Consider the following 26767-nt stretch of genomic DNA (forward strand, 5'->3'; position numbering starts at 1 on the left):
ATCATACATGTGGTCTTCAGCTTTTCAGTATTTTCAGTTTGAGATATTGGGGGAATTCTAATTCAGCAGTAATTGAGAAAGAATGCATACACAGTTCTTCATTTGGTCTCTCTGGGCTCAATCTCCATGATGGGAGTGAAGCCCAAGAGCGTGGAGAATGCAGGCAGGGATTTGGGAAACCCAGCTTCATTGATGTGCAGGCTGAATGACTGGAACTGGGTCTGAGAGTGTGAGGACATGTGCCCCTCCCCCACAGTGGGGATTCATTTCCTTGAGCATAAAGTGTCTATGCAGAATTGGGCTTATTTATCCTTTGTTTTATTTGTGCAAACCAAGTAGCATTATTTGCTGTTAGACAAATGCTTTGCCTAATCTTATTGTTGTTTTTGTTTAAAAAAAAAAAACAGTAATCTACATTATATCCCGACACTGATTCTCCTGAGTGTGTACTGAGTGGTAGTGTAGATGGATCATATAGCAATTGTGTTTCTATTTGGAGCAGAACCACCGTACTGATTCTTCTGATGGCTGCATTGATTCACATACTATCAATAGTACATATGTCTCCCCTCTTCCAGGAAGCCTCATCAACATTCCTGTGTTCATCGTCTTCTTGACATTTCTGACATTGTGAGATGGAATATCATTATAATTTAGGATTCCCCTAAAGACTAAAGAGGTTCAACATTTATTGTCTGCACTATGATGTTGAACGTCTAAATACAAGTTCAGAATTAATGCTATATTGTGTGTAGTTATTATAGATAACTGACCTAATCCAAATTACCCATTTCCATTTTTAATACTTGCTCGATGAGAGTTAGTTCTGTGTGATACGTTGAACAGTGTCCTACAGATTAAAATCTGGCCAACAGCACAGGCGTGGCCCTGGCACTGTGGCTATGTAGGCTTACTCTTGGAAGCTCTGTGTATGTGAATAGCATGGCCGGGAGGGACATTAGTATCTAGTGTGGAATGATGGAAGCTTACATCATCAGCACATCTATTTTATTTCCATTAATATGCATCCAGATTATGTTTTTTAAAAAATGATTTTAAATCTGTATAGTAAACTTGAGTTAACATAACTGTAAAAAACAACAAGGCAGTCCTGGTCAGGCATTTGGGTGGCCTTTGAGAGGTGGGCTTTGTTGATACTGAGAGCCCACACACCCATAAGGTACTTATCTACTTTTCCTGTAAGACCATCAGCAGTGACTGGAGAGAAATGTTAGCACACCAACAATCGGAATTCAAATGTCTTTGTAAAGCACCACTCTGCCCAGTTACAGCAGTATACATTGACAGTAGAGGACAGCAGGTGTCTCTCCGCTGTGTGAATACTCGACCATGACAAACATGACATCCATATGCCCCCATAGTTAGCCACCAGTTAACTTTTACCTTTAGTTTTGATGTAAAAGATAAAATAACTGCATAGTACACATAATTATCAGTAATCCACACAAGTTCTGATTCTTTTAAATTTTGTTTCCTTTCCTAATCTCTAATATCCCTTAGGAATGTCACACATGGCTCCAAACAATAACTAAAACAGCTACGGCTGGGTTTTTTGTTTTGTTTTGTTTTTTGTTTTTGTGAACGATTTGCTGATTTACAAAGTGAGGCTGTTTTCCCCACCATGTTCCTCACTCTCATAAACCAGAATGGAATGGACCTCCCTGTGCTTGTTGAGTATGTTCGCACACTGGTTTGCCTAGGGGTGACCTGGTGAGTCAAAGTGCATTTTATATGTGTGACTTCCCTGAGAGCTCTAGATTGCTTTCTGCAATGGTGGGGTCATGTGACACTCCCCCAGGAACATGTCCTGGTTCTTGTTTTTTTTTTTTTCTCATGTGTTAAGATTTTCATTATCTATTTATAATTTTCTCACAATATTATGCATATGAAAATGACATCACTTTACTTTTGAATTATAAGGAAAAAAGAGCACAGAAAATTTCAAGAGAACATGTTCAAGGTCTGATAGGAATAGTAAATAACAACTACTTAAAAGATGGGAAGATATGCTGTTTTGATAAATGAGAGCAATTCACATTGTAATGATATAACATAATAGATTTATTATCATATTTTATATTAATTTGATATGCTAATTGGTATATCCAATCCAGTATATATATATATATATATATATATATATATATATATATATATATATAAAATTCTGTTTTGTTGAGATGTTTTGTTATGTAGCCTTGGATGACCTGCCTTGTTACAGATTAGCTTTAAACTTATGGCAGTCCTTTGCATCAGCCTCCTGAGTAGTCACACACAAGCCTGAATGACTCACCTGCGATGCTTTTAAGTAAAAGAATATAAGCAAACTATAGCTTTTAGTATGCAAAACAATAGCAAAAGTAAAGGATGAACCATATGACTGAGGTAAAAATAATAGAAAAAAAAACCCCACAGAAATAGCATTTTGATATAAGGTCAAGACAATCCTAGCTCTCACAGGAGAAACATTCACTTGTAATATGGAAATGCTTTAGTAATATGTAAAGAGAGAGATGAAGAGATGGAGGGATGGACAGATGGAGGGAGGGAGAGAGAACGGAGACAAGGGAGAAAGGGAGGGAGAAAGGTGGAGAAGGAGAGAGAAGGGTTGGGAGGGAGAGAAGGGAAGGGAGCTGTCATTTTATGCTTCTGGGATCGATAATATGAGAAAAATTCGCATGTCTGTGGTGTTGTTAATGTCATATCCTTCTTTAAGAATGTGACTCAGAGCCACATGTTAAAATGTAATGGATTTGATTATATCAAATTCAGTAGTTTATGTCAAATGAATGTGTAATAGCACACTCATGCAGACGACAATGAAGAAATACATTTAAAGCTGATAAAAGTTTACTACACAATTTAAATTGAAACTGCCAGTACAGATCAGCATACAAATGTCCGTCTTAGAACAAGGACTGTTTCATGGTATTTGGAAGGTACAGAAACGGTTATAAAATGAGCAAGGACAGGAATAGCTCAGAGAGAGGGAACTACAAATGTCAGACAAATACGCATCAGCACTGAAGAGAATCAGATTCACTAGTAATGAGAAGAAAGGTGAAACAGCCACACGGCAACACATCTCATTAGATACAGTAGTCGTTTAAAACACGGTAACTTAAAAGCCGAGTGTAAGACATAACATCCCAAATGTGCATCACGCTAAGTAGGCTCACACTCATTAAGGGTCAAATTCATAACTGCCTCAAAGTTATACCACTTCCAGGTACCTGCTTGCAAATCACTGCGGTGACTTTAGTGTAGCTGTCATTGGAGGCCGCACCACATAGAGACAGCACTTAGTGACTGACTAAGGGGAGTGCACACAGAACAGGGTGTTGTAGGCCACCAGCTCCACTCTTTTCTATTTTAACTCTCCTTGTCTGACTCTAAGGAAGTTACTGCCTAACCAAACCCTGTTAGCCTTATATAGAAATATGCAATAATCATAGTGTTTCCTTACAGCACAATGATACTTAAGCAATACATGAAAAAGCCTAGTGTATGATGTAAGCTCCATAAATGTCACCTGTAGTGATGGGTTATTCTTTGGTTACCATTGTTTGTTAAAACTTATAGTATTTTTATTTCTAATTATAACAAGTTACAGGTTAGCAACATACCACCATAGAAAGTGAGCTCCTTTGGGGTAAATCAGAAGGATGCCTAAGTACCACTTTCAAGGCAAGATAACTGTCTAATTATTTATTACCAAACTTTCTTAGTTTTGGAAGCACATGGATGAATCAAAAAAGCAAGCAAATAAATCTTCACTTTATTCCTCTGAGTCTAAGTTTAAAACCAGACCGAACGCAAGTTTCAAACACGTGACTATGAAGAAAGGAGGTGAAGAAGTGAAAGTGTCCAGCTAAAAAGTAAAGAAGGCATTCCAACCACCAACAACTGGCTTCACCCTGAAATCTTGCTTTACTCTGAAATCTTGATTAATTTTTCCTCCTTTCCAAAGTATTCTATTCCAAGAAGAATAGCAGGAACAGTCATTAGGAACAAAGGCATCCACTTCTGTCAGCATGCATAGAGCATTGTAATTAGACCAACACAGTAACCACCTGAGGTAAATTTTGTCTCATACAGATAAAGCGCCACAGAGGAGAATTATACTCAGCAAGTGATGATCCCTGCATGTAGCCTGAGTCTGGAAGGACCCAATATCCATGCTGCATTTCCCCCAAAAGCTTCTCAGCTAATGAGAACAGACATGAAGAGTGGATCAGTGTTTATCCCTGAGGGCTGCTGAGACAGGAACTCTCCATTTATAAGTACAAATAAATCTGAAGGGCTTCACCACACTTTAGGAACCCTCTCTCACTGTGAGGCACAAGGCTAGCAAAAGTAGAAACCATATCAGTGAGCAACATAACCTTAGTATTTTTGTTCACTGTAGAGCAGTCTCACCCAATCATAACTACCTAAATGAAAAAGTTATTTGCTAATGAGAATAATGCTATAATAAACAATCTTGTAAACATATACGGAAATTACCCTGAGCAACTCGAAGTAAACCTTGTTACAATATGTGAATCATTGCTGTGAATTAGTTGATCACGTTTTAATTCTTAATGTTGGTTAATATTCAGTCAAGCACTATTTCCTGCTAGGCTAGAATTGGCAATTATTTCGCTTCTGTTACTTAGAAGTAGGAGTATTTGTTTTGGTTCCTCAATTGTATAATTGACTATCATCAGTACTTAGCTGTGTTTGCAGAAGTTATATATATAAACATTCTGGTACTTGGATCTAGACACAGTCTCTTCTCAGAATTGCTCACTTATGTCATCTTTTGAAAAGGATGGACAGCTGATAAGGTTGACTGCGTGTGCCAGACTCACTGGGCAAACTCTATGTCTGAACCACAGTTACGGAGCGCCTAACCTTTTCCAGAAACACATTTTGCTTAGGAAGAAAGGTGTAGTTTATTTCTCTTGATGTTGGGAAGTGGAAAGCAAGGCAGGAGTTGTGGGAGCTTATGTTTTCTCAGAGAATGGACGTTAGACATAGGTTCAGGCTCTCTTGACCAGTACAAGAATACTGGGGATATAGGAATGTTGGCAAGAGTTTGCTTAGTTTTAACATATCACAAACGTATTCTCTAGCCCCACCAGCATCTAGGTTGTTTGTGCTCATTCCCAAACGAGGACCATTTTCCTTCACTAGCATAAAGCACGTATCTCCTCCTGTACTCGAGTTTGCATTGTGTCACCTTCATCAAGATTTACTTAACAACTAAGTGTAGAAATTAAAAAGTGAGCAGAACAAATATCCTTCCTGGCTTCCTGTGGGATATATTTGCCTGGTGGGCAGATGATACAAACACATACTAGGGGTGTGAACAAATCAAACAAAAGTACACTGCAAGTCACAACTGGGAGGAGTCTCTATGTTGGCCTAATATCCACTTATAAGTGAATTATATACCATGCCTGTTTTTCTGGATCCGGGTCACCTCACTCAGGATGATCTTTTCTAGTTCCATCCATTTGCCTGCAAATTTCAAATTTTCCTTGTTTTTGATAACTGAATAGTATTTCATTGTGTACATTTACTATAGTTTCTGTAAGACCCCCTCCCCTGTGCACCCGCCATAGCAAGCATAGCAGCAGTAACGCTATCTTGCAAGGCAAGACTAGAATAATAGGTTCCCGGGATAAGATGAGGCCTGGGGCCCAGAGGAGAAAGATAAAAGCATGCCGAGATAACAGAAACAATTTGTCCTTGTCAAACAAGATATTTATAGTCGGCCACCTGGCCCAAAGAACGGGTAAACTCCCCTGTTCCTAGAGCCCATCTGATGACCGGGCCATAACCTCGCCTCATTTAAATTTACCAATCAGAGCCCTATAACTATGCTTCTCGCTTCTGTACCCGCGCTTCCCGCTAAAATCCCTATAAAAGGCCCCCGAAAGACTCGCTCGGCGCGCTAGCCTCTCCGGAGACTGAGACGCCCGGGTACCCGTCCCTCTACAATAAAGCCTCTTGCGTGTTGCAACCGAAACCTTGGTCTCGCTGGTTCTTGGTGGGGGTCTCCACGTTAAGACCACCGTGCCGGGGGTCTTACATTTCTTTATCCATTCTTCGGTTGAGGGACATCTAATTTGTTTCCAGATTCTGGCTATTATGAATAAGGCAGAGTTGAGCAAATGTCCTTGTTGTGTGGGAACACAGAGAAAAAGGATGCAGGTTATCAAGATGAGATCTGATAGGCTGTGGTCAGTTGGTGGTGGAGGAGGACCCCTACCGGTCAGAGGTCTAGGGGAGGGGAATAGGGCAGAAGACAGAGGGAAGATGGGAACAGGAAGATAAGAGTGAGAGAAATTCCAATTCAAGTATAATGTGAAATATATATATTTTTTTAATTTTTTTTCACACTGCAAAACAATCTAAGAGGGAAAGCAGAAGGAGAACTCATTTAAATATGGTGATGAGCAAAGCCCTTTTGGTATAAATTTCATGCTCAGAGCTAATGGATAAGAAGGAACCAAGGAGCCTTCCAAGCAGAAGGCAGCCTGTGCTCTGTGTGACCCTGAGGGATAAGAAAGCCCACCATGTCAAGTGGACCCAAGAGCACTTGGGATGGAGTGGGAGAAAGGAGGAATTCCTTGACAAGAACATGCAGAACTGAACAGTACCAAACCACGAATGTTCTTGTCCATCAGCTCTGCACATCTTACTCTAAATGCAGGGAGAGGTGGCCAGCATGATTCAAATGGCTGCTGCTACTGCTCTGATTTAGGTTTTACATAAAGTGCTTGAACTTAGCTGTGATGTGCATATTTATTGAGAAAACACCTACATAGTTGCATCACAATCCTATCGAGTGGTGGAGTGGTGTTGGTAGCCAACACCCAGGGTGCTGTGCGGCAAATAGGAATTTGATAAGTGATGGAAAGGGAGCTGAGTCGGTTGCATTATTCTCAAATAGGTGAGTATAATTTAACAACTGAGTCACCAAGACCAGGTACTTTGTAAGATAGAAGCTATTATCAGGAAGCAAATTTGAGGTTAAACTCTTCCCTCCTTTAGGGGACATGCAAATATTTAGGAAAAATAGGTTTAAATGACCTGAGGAGAAAAAACAATCAGTGATGAACCAGTTTCTCATAGGTACCCTAAAATTGCTTTTCATCGCTCCCATCAGTGAAATTAATCCCGCCACTGACAATTAACATCCTACGGTGCGACATTAGATGCTGTCGTAAAGGTTAATTGCCGTGCCTGAATCTATGTTAACTTCTCAGGACACAAATCAGCATTCAGTGAGGGTTCCTACCAGGAACACTGGAAAGCCATATTCCCACAGGCATCTGAAAGTAGATGAAATGTCTTTATTTTGGAGCAAAGGCGTAGCAATCCAAAACCATTGACTAAGTTATTCTGAACGAGAATCTGAACTGTGCGGTGGTGGTTGCCTTGCTGGGGGTGAGCATCCTTCTCCTACACACAGGCTCTTCGTTGTCGATTGTAACTGAGAGACGGTTCAGACGACACATTCTGCTTCTGACTTTATACAGCTCAGGCTTACTTGAATCCATGCACAGTTTTTTCATTATGAGATCTTTAACATTTCTTTTTTTTTATAATTATTTTTTTCTTTATTAATTTATTCTTGTTACATCTCAATGATTATCCCATCCCTTGTAACCTCCCATTCTTCCTTCCCTCCTCTTTTCCCCTTATTCCCCTCCTCTATGACTGTTCCTGAGGGGGATTACCTCCCCTGTATATGCTCATAGGGTATCAAGTCTCTTCTTGTCCCCTGGTGGGGGAGACCTGGTGGCACTCAGAGGAAGGACAGCAGGTTACCAAGAAGAGATCTTAACATTTCAATGGCACCCTATCTAGTGATCCTTAACTATTTATCTAAGGAGGACAATGACAATTGTGTACCAGCCACACAGTTCTCGCAGAGACAGTGAGCTAAGTTAATAAACTCCTAAATCTAATGAAGCAGCAGATAGATGGAGGACTCGGATGCGCTTTATGAACATAAACTGTGTGATACTTAAAGGAGGTCTCAAAATTAGTGAAATGCCCATTAAGCAGCCAGAAGGAGGAAGGTGGCCATTTCTGATGGATTTCTTCTCCTGACCTTTGGAAACTTTTGATCTTTTCTGCTTTATCCTTAACTTAAGGCACTTCTATCCCACAATTAGAATTCTGCTAGTGAATACACAGGCTAGCCCTCCATTCTTTACAACACAGCAGCAAACAGGGACTCGAAGTGACTGCACAGACAACATTAGGGTATCTCTCCTGCAATGATCCTGCTTCCCGATGTTTTTATATTTTAATTTTGGTCTATTTGATGGTTGGATTCATATTATAGTATATCTGTCTTAATCATGTACATGAAAAATAATAGAAATTATTGGATGTTACATTCTTCATATTCTCCGAGTTAAAAAAAACCCCACAAAACAAAAAAAGCCAAACACATTTACAAATCTCATGTTAAGAAGATTTGGTGGAGTAAACTTGAAAGTGATTGTATTTAAGTTTTAGTTTACCAAAATGAAAAATTACTTTAAAAAGAAAACATACATATTAATGGACTATATTTGATTTGTTTAGCTTCATTTAGATTCTATTGCCTACTCATAAGATTGTCAACACTTTAACCAGACAGATATTGGAAATACAAATGCAAGAGACTGGTTTTTTTCTATCAAGTAGTCAATAGTTTTACATGACTTGATTCCAAGCATATCCAAAGATTTAGCCTATTTTCAATGCCAGAAGTGACAGCACAAATAAAAAAGTATGGTACTCAACTCAAAAGGAATAAGAGATATTTTTATTTTGAAGTTAACTTGAGTAACCATGATGTGACAACACAGATTTGGTTAATCCTAAATATCATGTTTCAGTGTGGTAACAGTTTGGTGTACTTATATAACAAAAAAGTCATCAATCAAGATATTTCAAAAGTACATTGGAGGGACAATGAGATGGCTCATGGGTATTGTCACTTGCCATCAAACCCAACGACCTTAGTTTTATCCCTGGAACCCACATAGTGGAAACAGAGACACCCACTCTCATAAATTGTCCTCTGACTTCCACTGAAGCCTTGTGCTCTGCTCCTTGCCTCCTACTAACATGAATATAAAAATTAATTGGTGAAAGATTCCAGTAGGCAGGTTACAGGAAAGTGGGGAAATTATGCTCACAGGCCTTGGATGCTATCTAATGGTTTTCTTAGTTGGTGGTTGGTAGAAACCAGTGACCTATTGGACATCCCAAGAGGGTCACATAATAAGCCAGACACAGAAGTGCACAATGAAGATATACTAAATTCACACATATAATGTAAGGCAATTTGGATCTAGATCTGCAACATTCTACTTTTCCTCAACTGTGGAAATTCTAGTCAGTCAGTCTCATAGACCCTTTGACACAGGTGCCTTTCCTGGGAACCTCAGTCCACAAACCCCCCGTTGGCTACACACCACTTTTTCTTTTACCTTCTTATTTTTTGGCTTTAGTGGTTCTATGTAGTATGGGCTATAGAATTTCACAAATAAAAGTACCAAGGCTCAAATACATGAAGCAACTCATCCAAGTCACAGAGCTGACTGTGTAACCAGGATGCAGGCCAGCAGTCTTACAAATCTCCTGTTGGCTGAGCATCACATTTTGAGCATGTGGAAACCAAACACTGTCTTATGTCTTGTGCGAGAATGGCTCACTCCTAGGGTTTAATAACCCTGAGCCTGAGTAGGAGAGACAGCAGTCTTCAGAAGAAAGGAAGGCATGCTTGGTAAGGCCATTAAGGAAGAACTGCTGGATCCTATCAAATATACTAATCATCATTATCAGGATCTGATGGTACCATCCCCTGCATATGACAGAACATTTACATGTGACAAATAAACAGTGTTATGCCGAGATTACCCAGATCGTGAGACCCCCCCAAAAAGACCACCAGGACTTGATACCAATGCAAAATATACAGGGTCCCGTATTATGGGCTCAGAGCAGGATAGGAGAATGATACTGGAGCTTCAAGGGTAATGGATTTATTAAGAAAAAAACTGTAATTAGGGGTTGGGGTCACAGGGAAGTAAGGAAAAGACCATAAGTGGGGGTCGTGAGTCTCAGGAATGTCAACCTTCAGGCAGGTTGGGTGGAGGCTGGATCTCCAGGGAAAGTTGTGAGTCTTAGGAGTGTGGACCTTCAGGCAGGTTGGGTCCAGGAGGCTGAATCTCCAGGGAAGTTGTTTTATCTCAGAGGATCATTGGGTGTTAATTGTATCTAATGGTTCCGGTGGAGTCCTGGAGAGTGCTGGCAGAGTGCTGGCAGGACCAGCTTATGACAGTGTGCGATCATTACCGAAAGGAAGGAGTGGGGTCACTTGGAGGACAACTTTTCACAGACCACGGCATTAATTGTAGAATATACATAATATATAGGATATGGTATTACTTTTGCCCCATACAATAGCATGAGTAGCAGACCTAAAGTTAAATAACCAAGAATTTCATATGGCCCAAGAAAGGCAAGATAAGAAGGAGAGAGGCATCTCAAAAACAAAGTCAAAGTAATCAGGGTTTGAGTATATGTGTCCCCTGTTACTACAATTATTTGTTTTCTGAGAGATACTTTGCTTGATGTTTGTCACATTTGAAACAGTTTATATTTTAATTTTGGTTTTTCTTTAGACTAGATTGATTTCAGCGTTCCAATCTCATGAGGAATTGTTAATTTTAGGGAAAGATTGCTCTATAATATCTAAATTATTACATCATTTATGACACAGTTTTATTGTGTTATTTTGGTATTCCATAAGATTTTATTCAAAATGTAAATAAAATGTTGTATCATAAAGAGTTCAGATAACAATGTAGGTCAGACTTCTGAGAAATGAGGACTTATAAGTTCTGTGGGCAGGAGCAAATCTTATTCCTTATTGTATAATCAGATAGATAAATGAAATTCCAGTGATAGTCACTTTATAGTAGTGTCCATCTTTTTCCTTTTCGTTGGTAAGCTATAACTATTGTAGTATTATAAAACTTTTGTTTTATAAATACATACATAAATATGTATGTATATATTTATCTTAGGTAACTCTATTATAGGACATCTTAACTACTTAATTAACAAATAGGAGTTCCTAAAATTTTAAAACATAATGAATGTTTTGTTGTTGGAGGATGATACTTTCAGTATACTTTGGGTAAGAAAAACCAACTCTAGTCTTTGGGTATCCCTAGTAAGAGACAAGGGTTCTTTTAAGAAACTGTGCCTCCATCCTGAGACACTTCACTCTTCTGCAACTACCACCTTAATCAGTTAGCAATCATCACTATCAAGACAGGCTTTACTGAAGTTCCAGATTGTCTTTGATTTACTTACTTATTGAGACATGGGGTCTTGTTATGTAGCCTGGATTTCCTGAAACTCAAAATGTAGGCCAGGATGGTCTCAAACTTACAGAGCTCTTCCTGCCTTTGCCTCCTGAGTACTGGAACTAAAACTGAGGTTCCCAACCCATGGGTTGACAGAGGGCGCAGACCAGGTATTTACATTAAAATTTCTAACAGTAGCAAAGTTACAGTTATGAGGTAGCAATCAAATAAATTTATGGTATGCGTCACCACCACATGAGGAACTATATTAAAGGGTTACAGCATTAGGAAGTTTGACAACCAGTGGACTAAAGGCATATAATGTCATACTTGGCCCAACAATTTTTTAAGGACATGGCTTTTAAAATTGAGGATATATACATTGTCATTTCTGTCCCCACTTCCCTGCTCATAATGGTGTGACTGCCTGATATCACAATCAGTGGATCTTTGGAGCCAGGGGTGGGGGATGTCAAGGCAGGAAAGGCCAGGGGATGGAGACAGACTTCTCAGAGGGCAGGCTTCAATGAAACAGCTTGTTTAATTGAAGGCATCAAAGTCTAGTTAACCCTTTGGGGGAATGGGTAGAGGCTTTCAGTGGCTTTCTGGGTGAGAGTGCATCACTGGGTGAGGCCAAGGTGCTGGGAATGCCTTATTTGCATAAGGAAGAATTCCAGGTGCTTGTTGGACATGACCTTATAAGGAGAGAGGAAGATTAACCTGCATGGCCACCTCAAGGGCGGCAGCTGTGAGGGTTGCAAGGCCATGTGTTCCAGGACATGCAGGCCCAGGGCAGGGAGGGAACAGTCCTGCTTCTGCAGGTCTCAAGACAAGATATTCAGGGTTTAGACACTCCTCACACTCACTCTTGCTCCAGGCTGGCTTTCCAGGTTGCAAGGCTCCTCAGTCCCACATACATTATCTTAGATGTATTTCCATTGCACACAAAATAGAGTTGTGCAAGCACTTATATGCAGTAAGAAATGACCACCTTCATTTGTCATATGTTTGCACTGTTTGCTTTTTTTAGAGCACTCCAAGATCATACCAGCATCTCTAAGCTGTGCCTATACAGTAACTGATTGCATTGTCAACCAATGCCTACTGATGTGGTTTTAAAATGTTAGGCAGCAAAAGGAGGTAATAAATCAGGGCAAATGTTAGGGCTAAATATCTTTTACTTGTTTTTTTTTTCATTAATGCAAGCATATTTTAGCCATCTCAGCAAAGACTGTTCTCAAGGAAAGTTACTGTAGGCTGTAGAGTAAGCTAGATGCTGGAGTCGGGAAAAAGAAACAAGAGCTGTTGTGACAGTTCTCACTAAAGCAGCCACGTGTGCTTCTCCTTTGTTAGTCCCAGAGTGTGTCGTCTTTTATGTCAACTCTAATCTCAAATCTGTGCCGGTGACTATGATCCATTTAAGTTTAGAGGGACCATAATCTCTCTAAAATTAACAATATTTAGAAGGAAATAGTATCAAATGGTGGGAAAAGTACACTCTGATCTTGGAAGTTTTGTTTACAGATTTTAATAGCCCTGTCACCCAGGAGATGCACTGAGTCTCTTTCTTATATGTTTTGTTGCACTCCTGTGTGAGATGATATAGTAAAGAGATGTCAGAAGTCAGAGGTAAATAAGGGTTCAGATAAGTTACAAGAAATTTACCTCTTATATCAGAAACTACACATGTAGGGGAAACTGCAGGAGACTTGTAGACAGGCACTGTGTTCAGTCTTGAATACTTTTGCTCAGTGATATGAATCCTTTTTCTTATGGTGGAAGCCGAGAGCTTGGCAACTCTGCAGCCTCCCCAAGCTCTCGGCTTCCACCAGGACCTGTCGTACTTGCAACCACCCTCAGGAGCCCTTCTGTGCTGCCTCCTCTACCCAACTAGGTACCCAGACTTCTCAAACCTGAGGTGAACTAGACATAGACAGTGGTGACATATAGGAGGGAGCAGACACAGAAGACAGGTTAGAAGGGAAAACAATAGGCCAAGGGAGCTGGCCAAATCTGCATAAGAGTTAAAGACAGTCAAGAAACTGGCATGACCAGTACTCTGTGAAGCTAAGCCTCAACAGGAACACAGGACACAGGCATTTGGACTCAGGCTCCAGGAAGAAAGGGAACTGTGCTCTGAGAGATGCTGCATACAGCATTCCTAATTTGGTATAGACCTGGAGGCATGTACATATAGACAGAGAACTAACTTTGCAATGGATCATTTGAGATAGAGAAGCCAGCCAGGGTGACTGGGAAAGAGGCACCAGAGGTGGCTTCCTCGGGGTTGTGTTACAGTCTCTTCTGACTCATACATTATATAAAACATAAGCTGTAATAATGAAGTCAGGGTTTGCAATGTTGGTTGTAGCACCTTTACAACCTTTACAAGTTTTCAGGTGAATGAGCTCACTTGATTTCACTCTAGAAGTGAGCTACATTTGAGCTAGATCCATGGCATAGATAAGGAAAGTAAGAGAATTTAATAGGAGATAAACATTATTTTACTAATAGAAAGTGTCAAACTCACAACGTCTGAGGTCTAATCCTGAGCTCATTCCTATGAAATGCTGTGGAGAAACTTGGGGGAAAACATCAAAGGCAAGTCCCAGCACTGACCCTCAAGTCCTATGTAACTTTTGACTGGCTTTCTTCCCCCCATCAAACACTTTAACCTAGAGCTTTCTTGTTCTCAGTCCTGTGCTTAAACCTGGCAGCTGCTCCTCTACCTTTGCACTTGAACTGGATGCTTTTTTCTCCTTGAATCTTCCTCCCCAGAATTTGCAGATAAAATTGTGTCACCTTTTAAGAAAACGTCACTAGCTACCAGTTATCATCTCTACAATTACACCATGTTCTTCTGTCTCCTTTTCAACCCATTGTGTAGTCAACCTGTATAAGGTGGTTGCTGTTTCCTCCCCTGTAAGCTCTCTATCATGGCTGGGATTGGGAATTTTCACTGTTTTGGTCCGTGTGTGTTTAAGCACCTTTATGCATGGCTAGCACAGATTCAGAGTCCAGTAAAGTCCCTCAACTCTCAGATGGATTTGGGCTAAGAAGCTGCTGGTAACGCCCTCTTGGAGCTCCATCTGCATGGACTTGGGGCAGATGATAGGCAGAGGGCAAGTACTGGTGAGTGGTGGGAGCCCAAGGCGTGGAAAGAGGCTGCCAGCTGTGGGCAGTTTGGTGGTGAAGGAAGACATCAGAGAACGGGTGAAGATGCAAAGCAAAGGCAAGCAGAAGTTTAACGCTTCCTATTAGTGGGGCAGACTTGACCATGTTTCTTAGTTCCTTCCTTTAAAATGTGAAATAAAAATCTAGCTCATAGACTCATAAATGTCCTGAATGTGGTAGGAATACACCTCTGTAATCTTACTGGGCACTTTACCTAGTAATTACCTCATGACTTAGCTCTGTCCTGATAAATCTTAAGTGAGCAAAACTTTGCTCCAGATAGCACTAGCATTGTATTAACACCGTGGCTTTGAAACATTAGTATTTTCCAGTCAATTCACAGTTTCAGACAGAGGCATTGCTCCCCTCAGTTTAAAGGAGCCAATTCTCTAGTCACTGCTAAGTAACAGATATGTGGAAGGGAAAAACATATATAGAATTGGCTTTGTATTAAAGAAGCCCTTTATGGAGACCATCCCATAGGATCTAAAAACATTCATAACTATCACCAGACCCCAGAGCAAAGACCGCTAGACTCAAAGAGCCCCTCTCCTCCCAGATCCAGGCTCCATGCTCTGTGCTGGAGATGTTGAAGCATCCTGCTGGAGTTTATGATATTTAAACCACTGTTATGACCCCAAGATATCAAAACAAACAAACTCAGATCCCACACCCTATTGTTCAGACAGATCTGCAAAGGCAAAAGGGATGTGCCTCATCTGAGTGTCCTCAAGTCCTGTCCACTATAGTGAAAAGGAGAGATGATGACTGAAGATGTAAGAGATTCGTGTCAGAACTCTGGGGCATTTGTGTTCCACAGCAGTCCTTAAGGAACACATGAGGAAGACAGATGCTTTTTGATAGACAAACGAGCTCTAGGGACCAATGAGAAGCACCGAAGAGTTTTCTTTGCCCAAAGACAAAAACTTAGGTAATGTAAACTGTTCTCAGGCATGTAAATAGCCATGTCCCGTTTTCTGCATGTCGGGGAAGGTACATCACCCGTAACAAAAGGATTTGGTGACATTAAATTTGGGCACAGTTTTTGATGCGTGATGCATCACGGGCAAGGGAAACTACCATAATGCTTTTAGTGATCTACCAGGTAGTATGAAAAGATAACTGTCACCCACACAGTCTATTATTTCTCTACATACACATGCTTCTGCTCCACCTGCTTTGGGGCAAAGAAAATACATGGAGTTATAAGTTTGAATTGAAAATAATCACTTAAGGTGCTGATTATCGTAGAGACATTTTGTGGAGAAAATTATAGTTGCAAATCTATAATACATCTAATGCCTGGCAGATACAGTGTTCATTTTTTTCTCAGTTACAAATTTTATCTTGCCTAAATGGTTCCATGAAGTATGGGGCTGTTGAATTTCACAGATACAAGAACCAAGGCTCACTCATCCAAGTCACGCAGAGCTGACAGCACACAGAATGCAAGCCAGTAGTCTGCCAGGCTCTTAACTAGGGTACCACTCATTTAGTCACAGGTTAGAGCTCTATCTCCATCAAAGAATTGTATGCCCTTATCTTCCACTATAGAGAAATGGTTATTTTCCCCACCTTCAGCTACTATAAACCTCTTTATATGTGGTCTCCAAACAGGACCTCTAAGGACTGCTCTCTGTGTGAATGCATGTGTTACATCAGCATATCTGTTACTTAGCAGTGATAGAGAATTGGCTCCTTTAAACTGGGGGGAGCAATGCCTCTGTCTGAAACTGTGAATTGACTGGAAAATACTAATGTTTCAAAGCCACGGTGTTAATACAATGCTAGTACTATCTGGAGCAAAGTTTTGCTCACTTAAGATTTATCAGGACGAAGCTAAGTCATGAGGTAATTACTAGGTAAAGTGCCCAGTAAGATTACAGAGATGTGAATCATCTTTGTTCTGGAAACCTAGGGGTCTCAAGTTCAGTTTGGTGAATTAGGTTTTCTTTGCATCGTAGACATTATAGTAATGGGTTGTTAAAGTTCACCTTCAGCTTTGGCTGAAATATTTGTAATCATGTGGGACCAAAGAGAATTGTTTTAGTTGACGTCTGTGTGCACTGAATAACTTTTCTATTTTCCTTGACTGTGCCAGTGGTTTCGATAGTTCCTTCTACTTCAGCTCTTCTTTAGCAGGTGATAGTCTCTGGCTTGTTACATTTTTTTTATCATACTTCTTTTGAATTCTTTTCTTACATAGCTTAAATTTAAAAGGCTTCTTCATAAGACAAATATGAAAATGATGTATGGAAGACTTATTTTTTGTTGCTGTCTGCAAAGTATATCGATGAAATAAATGCAAGAGAAAGACACTCAGCTGATAGTGTGGAGGCACCATCATCCAACTTCACAATAATGCTAGCTGGGCACTAAGTTTGACCCTTGTTTTAGAAAGGGCAGATGGGTAGAAGAAGCTAAAAGTCTTCAAAATCAAAGCCTGGAGAGCTGTGGGGAGCCATGTTAAATTCAGCCATGTTAGAAATCTCTTGCTTAGGCTGCACACAGTGACCTTCGAGTTGTTGACCTTTGCTGAAGGAGGTCTTGTGTTTAGGCTGTTTTTGGATTGTTTACCTGTGAAAGAAACAGGAAAGTTCTTACAGGAAACCACGCAGAAGATTAAGGAAGTTCTTACAGGGAGCTATTCAGAGGAGTGTATTCTTGCCAAGGGGCTAAGGGAAGTGAGATTTGTAATCATGTGGGACCCACATGCAATAGAGCTTGTGTTGACCTTGCTATATAAAGTCGACTTGCCTGCATTAAAGGGAGTCTTGATCAGAAGTCTCTAGACTTGGCTCACTTTTTCTCACATCTCTGCCCCCCATTTTCAATCCCCACTCCCTCTCCCAGGGAACCCTGTTTGATTTGTCCCACAGGCCGGGCCAGGGGGCATTTATATTGAGTTCATTATACTAACATTTAAATTTGTCTTGAGATTTCCCAAACCATCATGTTTCCCTAGCAACATGACTGAGCAATCCAGATTCCGAAGTAGTCAGACGCCAGAGGACAGCTGTGGCTCAACTGTACAGTGAGGGTGGGAGGGTTATATGGCCAATGGCTTGATGTCCACTGGGAGGTGCCATGTGTTGGACCCTGTGCTGACTACATGTGTTATTTAATTTACATTGTAATATCAGAGTTCTACTGTCCAATTACTGAAGTAACTGAAAACCAGAGAGTTCACCTGAGGCCACTTGGGTATGAGATGGTAGGTGGAGGTTAATCCCGAATCTGCCTGCTTTGCCCTTCTAACTGGCATCTGTGCTTCAGTGTGTCCTCTTTATATAATGAAAGACCATCCACACACTGGGGGGGAGGGGTTTCTGTTCCTCCTTGCTGTCCTCAGCCCAGTGATATATCCCTGCTAATCCTCAGGTAAACATGGTCCAAAGCTGCTGGGCATCTCAGCTACTCTGAGATTTTAGCCACTTACCAACTCTAAAACTGTGGTTTATCTCAAGGAAGAGGCAAGAGACACTGGCCAGTATCTTTAGTGACAGGTCACTGTTTTACTTGGTAGAGGAAGAAAAACTACATCCCCACAAATACCAGGGAAACCAGCAAGGAAATCAAGGTCAAGCCACGTCTCCGCTTTCACTTTTTTTTATTATTATTATTGCTATGTGTTCCCAATACAACAAACAGCATCAGTAGTGTACACCTTGATAAAAAAAAAAAAAAGGAACTTTCAGCTTAGTAGAAAAGAAAGCGCATAGGTAGAAAGTGGAAAGAAAATGTACATCTTATGGGAGGTGTATGTGTGTGACCATCTTCAGTTCCCTGTGGACCAGATGCACGTACACACGAGTAAACTAGAGAGAGTTTCATTCTGGCGAAGTTTCCAAGAGAGACAGAGATCTTTTTAAGGCTCAGGGATTATTAACTACCAGGAAGTCACCTAACTTGACTTTTACAATTCTTGCATGAAGTAGCAGCAATTGTTTCGAGGTATTGAGTCATAGCTTAGGCTGTTCATTTACAATGGTTGCAACGCAAAAGGCCTGCTCAGTCTGTGCTTTGAAAGGATAACACATCTCTGCTTTAGTCTGCATATTTGGATTTCTAGACATGTTTAGAAAAAGACTTCAAAGGCATGCTCACAACGATGGTATGTTTAAGTGCAATTCAGGAAGTACTCATTATATACTTAAAATAGGTTTTGTCTGAGACAGGGTCTTGTTACAATAGCCCAGGCTAGCTGTACACTCACAGTAATCCTCCTGCCTCAGCTTCTGAGTGCTGGGATGACAGGTGTGTACCACCTTACCCGGCTTTAGAAATGTTTCTAATTCACTATTTCATTAAACAGCTAGCTGAATTTCCTGACTATCTTATGCATCCTTGAAGGGGAACAAGTCATTATCTCTGTATCAACTACTTTTAAAAAGGTAAATATTTAATATAAGCTTCGCCTGCCACCCCAGCTTCTTGGTAGGTGGATCACAAATTTATGGCCTATCCAGGCAACTTAGTGAAATCCTTTATTGAAAATACAAGAAGCTGAGGACGCAGCTCAGGCCTGTGAGAGGTCCTGGACTCAATCAAGTACTGCCTTTTTTCTTTTTTTTTAAAGTAAGAATCTGTTCAATTTTAGTTCTTTGAGTTGGCTGTGTGCTTGTGCTTGGTTTAAATTTGTCCTTTCTGCACAGAACACAGCACACCCCTCTAATTATGTCTCTCTAGTTTACTAAAACGTCACTGATACTAGTGTAAATATTAAAGACATAAAAAGACTATCGAGGGAAAAAAAATCAACTCTTAAAATAAATATCTTCAGATCTGTATCCTATATACAAGTACTATACATCGACTCCCCGGAGGGAGCATTTCTGGCTTTGTGTGAGCGTATTTGTCACTGACAGAGCGACCAGCGTGGCACTGCAGTCAGCTGCACTGTGGCTGTGAACAATTCGATATGAACCATGCAGAAAATAAATATCTCAACCATGACAGAGACGCTTCCTTGAACCTGCTTTCAAAGCACTAATGGACTCAGGTCAGCTCGAGCCCGATGCTACTTTTCTCCCAGCTAGGCAATAACAGACACAACACATCTGTGAGAATCACAGTACATCAAGTACAACTGTTAGCACAAGATGGGAGCGTCGCTGGGATGATGTGCATCACCACGACGCCCTTTCATATGACGGCAAGGAGAGTGGAATTTGTCCTAGCCGAGCTTATCCGCTGCACTGGTGCGCACGAATACACACGGAGACACCGGTCCTGCTCCCTGTGTTGTGAGAAGGGAAGGCAGTCGATGAACCGCGTCTCCTCTCCACCCGCAGTGGCAACAGGTAACAAAAATGGCAAACCCTCTTTATATTGTCAGTAGCTGCAATCCCAACGTCTTCATAATGTTCCGCTTTGAAATCAACTCATGGAATGCCACATAAGGCAACACTCAAGGACAGGCACCCTAGAACATCCAGAAACGTGAGAGAGTAAACGATCATTTGAATCTTTTAAAATAATACTGATTTCTGCAATATACAGTATTTACACAATGGTTGCAAATTTGCCCGTACAGTATTTCTAATATAGATAAATAGGAATACGAGTTTAAAAAACATTTCCAAAATTTCTTGAAGCGTAAACCACTGGCATTTGTTTCGGTAATTTTTACTGTAACTTAAAAAAAAAAAAAAAAAAAAAAACTAAATCAGCTGATATGCACAATTGGCTCCAGTCTCTTTCCTTCCTTAGAGAGCAACCAACACTTTTAACCACGTTCCATTTCTTTTTGTTTGTTTGTTTGTTTTTGAGAGAGATGTTCCAGGCTGGCCCAGAGCTGTCAGGTGTTCTCTTGCCTAAGATCCCCAAACGCTGGGATTCTAGGAAGGGGACACTGCAGCTGGGCTCCTTCCTTCTGAAAAGAGTCTTTGGCGCTTTCTTCCAATGGGTTCTGTTAAACACGCTGATGCAGAACAGGAGGAGGATGGAGTGAACCAGCACTTCCTGTCCTTCCGTTTCCAGAGCACATGAGTAAACCTTGTGTTGAGAGTACTGCTTTTTAACAAGCTGTATGCACCATGCAGGGAGGGCGGCTGTCCAGGGTTCCCTTTGATTTCTAGCTCCACTGGTCCATGTCCTCATCTCTCTGAGGTGGTTGACCTGACGGGATGTCTCCTGCTAATACTCTTTCCATCTTTCTTTGGGGTTCTTGTCTGGGGAGGAGCACCAATTGCATCACTGATAGCAGGGGAGGGGGCAGCAGCCACAGTTGAGGCAGAATGCAGGTGATCAGTCTTTACGGCTGAGGAGGATGGCATTGACACCAGCGTCGTTCTTCCAGCTTGTTGTGCTTTCTTCCGGGGGAAGTTAGTACCAGGCCTGCTGCTGGCTCGGAGAGCAGCATATGCATTTGGACTTGCCAAGGAGGAGATGCTACTCGAGGATTTCTTCTCAGCACGGGTCCCTGAGTAGTATGGGTGAAAAGGCGTAGGCATCACTAGGGACCCGGGGAGGTCACTAGGGCCAAAGATAGCATCACTATGGATTTCAGCAACCTCTTGGAGGTATGGTGGTGGCAGGGTACCACTGCGCTTGCTACATGACTCACAACATAACTTGTTATACCCAGGTATGGAGCAGTATCGTGCTAGCACCTCCATTTGACAGAATATGGACTTGTCGCCCAAACATGGCTCATCTGCAAAAACATAAGTAAAAGAAAATACATATGTGTAAACATAAAAGGAACAAAGAAACTGAAAATTATTAACAACTACAAAAATTTTCCTAGTGATATCTGAAACCAACACAAGAGCCTTCAGATGGAAAATATAAACAGTAGGAAGGATACACTGCAACAGGTAGATTTTGATTTTTACTTTTTTTTTTTTTAAGGCAGAACTTCTCTGCATTGCCCAGGCAAACCTCCATAGGGCTGAGACTATAAGCATGTCCCTCCAGCATGTTTAACCAGTTCTCATTTCTTTTCTGTTTTCGAGAGAGGTGTTCCCTCTCTACAAAGTACTTGGCATGACCATCACTTTACTATCTGCAGGAGACATTGTCAGATCTGGGGGGGAATGTTGTCTCTGAGACGAAACTGAGATATGTATCTGACTGTAGGAGGGGAAAGTGGGTTCATCCTGGAGATAAGAGGGAAACATCATTTTTAGTTATATAATATTGAGGTTTGCCTTTCTAATAAGTTGACTCTACAGTGATTTTTATTTATTTATTTATCTTTAGCTTTTTGAGACAGGATTTCTCTCTGAAGTCTTGGATGTCCTATTTGTAGACCAGGCTAGCCTTGAACTCACAGCGATCTGCTTGCTTCTGCCTCTCTGAGTGCTGGAATTATAGGAGTATACCAGCACACCCAGCCTCTACAATAATTTTAACCCACATTTAAAATGAACATTAAACACATCTACTATAGCTATCTAAATTTTTAAAAAGTTTTAGCAAAGGAAACAATGATCACTTTGATTAAAATAGAATTGTCTGGCTTGAAAGCAAGTTTCATGTCTACTAGTGGACATTCTTAGGCTCTTATTTGAAAACAAGACATCTTTATGAAATATGTGACCAAAGCTGTAGACTCCAGCTGTGAGAGCCTTTTCACATATTTTCCTTCTTTATCATGTGAACCCCATTAGCCTGCTACTAATGGGGGGGGGGGGACCCATGCATTAAAGAAAGCCTCAGATGAAACTCTTGTCTAAAAGCGAGTGCTTTGCCATGGGTAAGGGATAGCCCAAGTCTCATTAGGGCCAGAATATGCTTCTACATGGAGTAGTGAAAGGTACCGAGGACAATCAACCTTCGTGATAAATTTCTAGGCCTTAAAGGCAAATGAGTGTTACAACCAAATATGACCACACAGCACAGTCAATCATTAAAGAAAGCCTTTCAGCCTTCGCACATCACTCCAGCAATCAGAACTGTCAGAAAGGAGCTTTGTATGAGGCTCGCTCATCAGATAGAAACAGTGCTTTGAGACAGAGGGTTCCCCCTACCTGTTTGACTAAAAGGGCATGGAAACTTGTGACTTCAGAACTCTCAAAATTGGCTTTAGACCTAGAACTCAGGGCACTAAACCTCCTGAAAGGAAAATGGGCACACTAACACAATTATGCTGTCTCCTGGAGGCACCAATTTTACAATACCTCCACTACCACCAAAACAAGCAAGACAACCATTCACACACAGTCTAGTTGGTAAAATCAATAGACTTTAGGTGGAAAATGTTGGGCTCTGACAGTAACAACTACATATGGGCAAATTATTCCAGCAACGGTAAGACTTAAAGCTTCTAACAGGGTATGGTTTTCTTTTTCATTTTTTTCCCTTTTGCATTTCTAGATTGAAAACACTTGCCAAAGGAAACAGCTAAATAAATACATTCTATGTCTCCCCCTGGTGGCCATGTTGGTTCTCACCATTTCTTTTGCTTTTTCTTTAAAAGGTTAGTCTTATTTTAAATAAAATACAGTCATATTCATAGTTATAGAAAATATTTGAAAATATTCAACATTGTGATAAAAATGCTCTTTAGCAAATTTTGTATGCTGGATCCCTTGTATTCCTATCAATATTGGTAAAAAAAACTTATGGCAAATATTAATGATGAAACTTTTTAGAAACATTTCAACTTTATTATTTTTCATTTTATTCTCTCTTCCCACTTTTATTATAGCTTTTACTATTTAAATCAAAATTTAAATATATGTTGATCATAATCTAAATATATGTTGATCATAATCTAAATATGTTTTGATTATAATCTTTCTCTCCCCTCAAGTCCTTACAAATTCTCATCCCCTCCCTACCCACCCAACTTTAAGTTCTTTGTCAAAAAAAAAAAGCAAACTAAAACAAACAAAACCCAATAGACCAAGAAAATCCCCTCCGAAAAACAAAACTCAACCCCCTAAAACCCACCAAGTGTAACCAAATCAAAGCACACACACGGAACTGCGGAGCTCACTGTGTGTTGACCAATGACTCCTTTCCATGTGGCCTGTCCTAGAGTGGCTGATGGAGCTTCCCATTTGCAGCAGGTATAAGTGACAACTCAATCATTAACCTTTACCTTAGTGGCTAGGCTTTTATTCATCCATTCACTCATTAAAAGATATAACCAAATAAAGTATAATAAGATGAAACAGAAACTACTACATCAAAGTTGGATGCTAGGCAGGTGTCCCCCTTCCTTCCTCACCACTCCATGTGCATCCCTCCCAAAGCTGCATTTCTGGTCAAAGGGGATGACCTTCCCCGAATAGAGGAGGAGTGGCCTTCCATCATGGGTATGTAAAAACCTGTGTTCCCCACTAGACCCTCCAAACATGCTCCCAAGGTTCTTGCCTTCTCAAATGACAGTTGTTTAAATGACAGTTGTTTACAATGTTTAAAAAAATGTCCAAAACACAACATTGTTTGAAGAACTTGCCAATTTTCTTACAAAAATGGGAACTATCGGTTTTTAATATGACTTACTGGTTGAGATGCAGAGAAAACATCTTTTTAGTCTTGAGTTTCACCAGAGTATGCACTCATGGGGGTAAGCAGAAAGACAGGTGCAGTCGTATAGAGATAGAATAGATGTCTGGTGTCTTTCTTAATTGATATCTATCTTATTTTCTGGAGCAGAGTCTCTGCCTCCCCCAGAGCTGTGAATACAGGCATGTGCTGCCTGCCATTCAGGAGTGCCAGGGGTGTGAAACCAGGCCATCAGACTCATGCAGCAAGCAAACACTGAGTCACACTCCCAGTTCACACTTTAAATAAACATAATATATTCTACTCTCAAAATACAACTATTCTTTCTATTGCCCAGGCAAATGCTTGCTTGTAGCTTATGTACATGGTATCTCTTTTGAAGTCACCCTATGTGTAAGCTGTTTAGTTTGGAATTGCCCTTTATATGCATGGGCAGTTATTAGAAAGGACCTTAAGGTTGAGTCACATTTAATTTCTATATGCCTAATTAGACTTCCACATCATTATAAAGGTAAAAAAAAAAAAATAGAGAAAAAAGTAGTCCCCAACAGAATTCACATTGAAATGAGCTGCGTATGTCTGACACAGCCCCACCCAATATCACCAGTGTAGTGGTTTTGGTAATTCAGTGATGCTGGCCCTATTTCAAAGAGTATTTTCAGACTATTATTTCCAAAGGTGTTTTTATTTGACCATTTCTTGGTAGGCAAATGAAAAGGCGATTCTGCCTTCTCAGGATCAACAACCATCACTTACCATTACAGGGAGGCAGCTGGCAGGCTCTGATAGACTCCGGCTTTTCGCCATCACAGTGGTCTCCAGTCCTGCAGAGAACCTGCCTCACCTCTGTTCCTTCACCGCAGGTCACGGAACACTATAGAGACAAAGGCTGCAATTACAGATGTTGATTCTGCTGAGACCAGGCACCTGTGTGCCCGCAGGACCTGCACCCCCATAACATGGGCACAGCACTTGCCAGGTCTGGAGTTTTCTCTCTCTATGGAGGAGGTGCTGTGCAAAGAAAGGTTCTGAAGCCAGATAACCCCGGGCTCATACACTGGCCCCCTCGCCAGGTCCTGTTATGCAGCCCCCTAACACCTTTATTTTTCTTAGAGAGAGCAGAATTTACTGACAAGGACCTCCAAACTAAGCTGCGAATCTTCAGTACCGTTGAGGTAGGCAGGGCTGGGAGAAGCTGAGTTCCAGGTCTCTAAGGGGAACGCATGGGCAGCAGTTTCTCCATATTACCCGCTGTGGACAACTGGTCCTTGCCTGTTCCTCACTTGTTGGGCGTGACCTGTACTTTTTCCTGTACCTGCTTTTTGATGCTCCATCTTTCTATAAGCCCTGTTTATTTTGAGTCCTTAGATACAGCAAGAACAGGCTGTAATTAGACAATAAAGCAATGAGCCTGCCACTCGCCAAAGACCATCTGACCCCAGGCTGCAGTTATGCATTGAGCTAGCAAGGCATAGATGGTCATTGGACTAAGGGCATGAACAGATGACGACAGGGGTCTCAATGTTCAGTCCCGAGCACCGGTCCAGAGCTAACCTGTCCTTTAAGGGCAGAAGAGGACTTGCTAGAAGGGACCACATGGTCGTGGGATGTTTAGACTATGATGGTGAGGCTCAGTGGTTAGACCAGAGACAGGAAAGGACAAGTCACATGAAGGAGTGAATGGGCACAGTTTGGAACACAGAAAATTTACTTAACCAGCTAGATGAGGATAAAAGTAGGAAAAGTTGGGGGTGGCGGAGTGGGTGGGTGTTTCTTGTTGTAATACTGTCTTAAATACTGTGATGGATTGGAACTTAAGAGGTCAGCTGTGATCTCAGAAGATTCAGGGGCCGTTCTGATGACTCCATGTCACACATACACACACACACACACACACACACACACACACACACACACACACACACAAATTTAATCATGGCTCGTCCCTACCACCTGTATTCTTAACCTCAATTGCCATCTTAAAGTATTAATTTTTCTTAACCCCCTTCACACACTGCGTACTAACAAAGGCCTCACCTCATTCCAGGGCCCTGTTTTCCACTGGGCTGGGCAGGGCATTCTGTTGCATGGACGGCGGCTCTCAGGACGCTCCCCCAGGCAGTACTTGCTGTGCACAGAGCGGTTGGTGCCATCATGGAGCGGCTGGAGGCAACGCACAGTGCGGAGCTGGTACCCAGAGCTGCCGCAGCTTTTGCTGCAGTGTTCCCACTCCTCTGCTGCCCAGCTGTGGGAGCAAGAGGCAGCAGTGAGCCATACTGTGCGCATCCCCGCAGCGCAATGCCTAGGCACTTCCCATCTTCTGAACAAAGGTGGCTTAGGAGGGAACAATTTTCTGCTTTTGAACAACAAAAGGATTCGGCTATTGCTCTCTCATGAAATGTCAGGAGTACTCACTGTTTCAATATTCTACCATTAACTATTATTAGCCCTTAGTGGGCCTGGAGAAAGCGTCATATATGCAGGCCTTAGTAAAAAGCACATCCTTGAATGTTTCCTGAGAGTAGTTTTCAAAACTACTTCCCATGGAATATTCCCAAGTTCTAACGTCACTGACAGCGCCTTATGTTGGGAGTTAGCTGTGATCACAGCTCTCCTAAGACATGTCTCTTTAATTAGAGTCACAGTTGAGGCCTTCAAAGTCAAGACCAATTCCTATTCTAAACACCATTTTAGAACTATTTCATTTTGACAGGCTGGGTCAGTCTTAAACTACAAAT

General features: G+C 41.2%; 1 protein-coding gene across 2 annotated transcripts in view; it reads right to left on the reverse strand.

Moving 5' to 3' along the window:
• Positions 1-18166: 18166 nt before the first annotated feature.
• The window catches only part of ADAMTS3 (ADAM metallopeptidase with thrombospondin type 1 motif 3), a 215164-nt gene continuing 206563 nt past the window's right edge, over positions 18167-26767 (reverse strand). For both annotated transcript variants that reach the window (XM_084758172.1, XM_084758171.1), the window contains exons 20-22: positions 26067-26274; positions 24786-24903; positions 18167-21225 (exon numbers count right to left, since the gene is read on the reverse strand). In XM_084758172.1, the coding sequence (XP_084614298.1) occupies positions 20666-21225; positions 24786-24903; positions 26067-26274 (886 nt within the window). In that variant the 3' untranslated portion in view covers positions 18167-20665. The remainder of the gene's footprint in view (positions 21226-24785; positions 24904-26066; positions 26275-26767) is intronic.

The sequence above is a fragment of the Acomys minous genome, assembly GCF_964271855.1.
Source record: "Acomys minous genome assembly, chromosome: 15".
In the NCBI taxonomy this organism is placed as follows: domain Eukaryota; kingdom Metazoa; phylum Chordata; class Mammalia; order Rodentia; family Muridae; genus Acomys; species Acomys minous.